Source organism: Pholis gunnellus (assembly GCF_910591455.1).
Source record: "Pholis gunnellus genome assembly, chromosome: 2".
In the NCBI taxonomy this organism is placed as follows: domain Eukaryota; kingdom Metazoa; phylum Chordata; class Actinopteri; order Perciformes; family Pholidae; genus Pholis; species Pholis gunnellus.
The window spans coordinates 1,908,889-1,912,500 of NC_136536.1; the positions used below are offsets into that span (position 1 = coordinate 1,908,889).

The 3,612-nt window shown below is 44.9% G+C and overlaps 1 protein-coding gene across 1 annotated transcript in view; it reads right to left on the minus strand.

The window, feature by feature from the left end:
• LOC306707806 (cyclin-dependent kinase 18-like) overlaps positions 1-3,398 on the minus strand; it is a gene marked incomplete at both ends in the record, with an annotated part of 15,138 nt that extends 11,740 nt beyond the window's left edge. Inside the window, 2 exons of the mRNA XM_079175427.1 lie at positions 2,062-2,240; positions 3,212-3,398. Coding sequence (XP_079031553.1) covers positions 2,062-2,240; positions 3,212-3,398 — 366 coding nt within the window. The remainder of the gene's footprint in view (positions 1-2,061; positions 2,241-3,211) is intronic.
• Positions 3,399-3,612: the final 214 nt, after the last annotated feature.

Consider the following 3,612-nt stretch of genomic DNA (forward strand, 5'->3'; position numbering starts at 1 on the left):
GTATCAGTGTGGCTGTAGCCGTAGATTTCATTCACCTGTCTCAGATACACAGCAGAGGATGGATTGTACCACCAGCAATGCAGGGGGGGGGGGGGGGGTTAGCAGTGTGTGTCTAAAACGGCATTAGTAAGACGAGGAGGTCAGAGATCGATATCACCCAGCATGCAACGTCTTTTCCCGCCAACCCCCCCACACACACTGTTCCCCTCAGACTCCATCTGATTAATGAGTCACGGTGCAGCAGACTCTGCCTCCATCAGTGGGGTTTGTGTGAGTGAATGTGGGGGGAGGGGTCTCTCTCTGGGTTTCTGTGTATGCTGCCTGATAGCTCTCAAGTCTGGGTCGTGTGCAGCACATACGCTGTGTGTGTGTGTGTGTGTGTGTGTGTGTGTGTTGGGTAGAAGAAACTGATCATGATGTACTGTTTACATTTCAAACAGACACCATAGGCAGAGGAGTGAGACGGAAGGATAGGGGAGTAGGGGGAGCAGGATTTCAGTTGAAATACGATCAGGAAGTAAGAAGAAGAAGAAGAAGAAGAAGGAGAAGACAAAGATGAAGACAAAGTAGAAGAAGAAGAGAAAGAAAGACCACAAAGAAGAAGAAATAGAGTAAGACGAAGGCGAACAAGTTGAAATAGACGAAGAAAAAGGAGAAAGAGAAGACAAAGTAGAAGAAGAAGAAGAAGAAGAAGGAGGAACAGCTTTCTCTGTACTCGTCAGTTCAAGATGGATTCCTCTTACACTGATGGAGCCCCAACATGTTCAATATTTAAGGAACAGTGTGCAACATTTAGGTGGATGTATTGGCAGAAATGGATACTTTTCCTTAAGAATATAATCACCTGAAAATAATAATGTTTTTGTTTTTTTTGTTGCCTTAGAATGTGCTGTTTATATCTACGGACAAACCAAACACTGGCTCCAGAGAGAGACATTCACCGCACACAGAAGTTTCAGTTGGTTGTAATCTGCAAACTCACCACTAGATGGCGCCGAATCCCACACACTGCACCTTTAAATAAATACGTCATATTGAAATAAATACCCAAAATAAAGAAAACTCACTATTATTATATTATCATTCTTATTTTATAACGTCTCTTTTCTTGTGGTGAAGTCATCTTTCCACTAATCCCCCCCCCGGCCTCTTCAACTACCTGTGTGGATCCCAGCTGTCCGTCGCTCTGACTATCTGTTGTCAGAAGCAGCATATGCTCGTTAGCGAAACAGGAGTCTCGATGTTTCGGCCCGCGGCCTCGAAACCAGACACAAGAAACACGGCGTCTGCATGCAGAGCAGCCGGGTAAGAAAACCGAGAGCGTCGGGTCTTCATATCAGGAATCAAGCCACCGATGGTGAAACCGTAAACTCAAGGAAACCGACACCGGAGTGACGGGAAAACTGATCTACACACACACACACACACACACACACACGACCAGAGAGCATCCAGCCCTGCTAATGAGACATAAGGTCGGTCTCACTTTCAGAAAGGTCCTGATCTCCTCTGTTTGTGTGAAAACAGTCATGGAGATGAGGGCGGATCAGACGAGGGGGGGGGGGGGGGGCTGACCTCGGTGGAAAATTCCTTCACCTGGTGCCTGGAAACTATGTGGTGCGATAATGTTCTGCTATGCGGTGGATTCGTCTCTCATACGCCCAGAATAACATGATTTATGCAGCAGCTTTCTCACAGAGGAGAAAGAAGTGCTTTAGAACAAAGTGAAGAAACAAGAGAATGAATAACAAACACTAAAAGAATAAAAACATGCAAACAATGGAAGATAAAACATGCAAAAGAAGAGTGACGGTTAGTTAAAGGCAATGCTGAATAAATAAATAAGTTGGTTGTTTAAAAATGTTCAAGGAAAATCTCTTAAAGCCTTCTGTGGGGAATTCCACAGTCAGTGGTGCGTTCAGTATTTAAAATATATACATGTAAATATATATATATATATGTATATATAGCTGTTGATTTTCATATTTGTGTGAAAGTTTTGTATTTTAAAGAGCCGTTAAACGACAAAGTAATCTTGTCCCAAAACGTTCCGGATCACACAAGAACATCGTCCTCCTGCAGGTTCCTTCTGCTCCACCGCAGCACCACCGAGCAGACGGTGAACGTCACGCCGCCCCGTGTGGAGCCCCGATGGCCCGGATGAGGACTGACTGACTGCCTGCTAGCCCTCGTCTGCAGCAGTGAGAGCGGAACGCTTTCTCCAGGACCGTTCCTGCCTCCTGCATGGACGCCACATAGCTGGAAATCTCCGGCACGTGACGGCGGTGCCTCAGAAAAAAAATGATTGAAAGGGCCAGTGGAAAAGATTTTAAAAGATTTGCTTCAAGAGTCCTTCAAAGAGGAATGGAAATCTAGGGATTTTACTTTTAACATAAGCTCTCGCTCAGCAGGCCGGTCTTTGAGTTCAGAGGGTTCGCTGGTAGAATTAACAGTCACTGACGACGTCCGATGCATGAACACTTTTACAACTCTGCTTTGAACTGAAGTGTTCTTCTTCTACTTCTACTTCTACTTCTTCTTCTTCTTCTTCTTCTTCTTCTTGCTCTGAGGCCAGAGGCACAGACAGGTTTTAAATAAAGCACACGCTGAATCTGGGCATGAGCAGCAGGAACAGAGATACCGCTGAGAGTCCCTGAAGACGCCGACACACAGACACACACACACACACACACACACACACACACACACACACACACACACACACACACACACACACACACGCTGCCCCTGGGCCATGTTCAAACCAGCCACATATGATATTTAGAAATGAATAAATTATTATTAATAAGATGTTCATCAGCTTATTCTACCAATTAAGGGGAGACGCTGCAGATGAACGGAGTAAAATAAATGTACTAATAGATCTCAACATGAAACCTCCAAAGCTGAAAACTTAGATGAAGACATTTATTTTTTGCATTACAAGTTTTTTTAAATGTTGTGTTTAAATATGCAAAAGAGACATTATCTCATTAAATATGTGCTAATTTTCATACATTTCCAGAACATAAATCTGAACAATGGATAAAGTCTGGTTCAAAATCCTTGTTTCATGTTGTTGAGATATTAAGTCAAAGGTTTTTACATTTATATCTCTTTGTATCTCACAGAAACTCACAGAATGGTCTCTTGAACATGTTAACCTCCACAGATGAGAGTGTGGGATTAACTGGAGGAGAACCAGACTCACCGATACGGTTTCCTGGAGGACGGCACGAGTCCAGCACCCGGAGCATACGGAACGGTGACTGCCTCAGCGGGGGGTCTCTCTCCCCGATTCTCATCAGCCCCTCTCCCACTCTAGCCTCCCCCGTCCTCGGGTTTCCCGCGCCGGGAGCACGTGCAGAGCCCCCTGGGGGGTTGCCGGACAAATCCATTGTTCCAGTGGGAAGTGGTATTAAAAGATATATATATATATTCAAAAATACATTTCACAAAGAGCCGTTAAAGGGCAAAAAGAAAGATCAAGTCTTCAGGCTGTTTGTCCCGTTAAGTGGAGGACAGGTCAGGAGGACGGTGCAGACGAATCACAATGCAACAACTCCCTCGGCCACTACTCCACTTTAACACTCCCTCTCTCTCCCTCTCCCT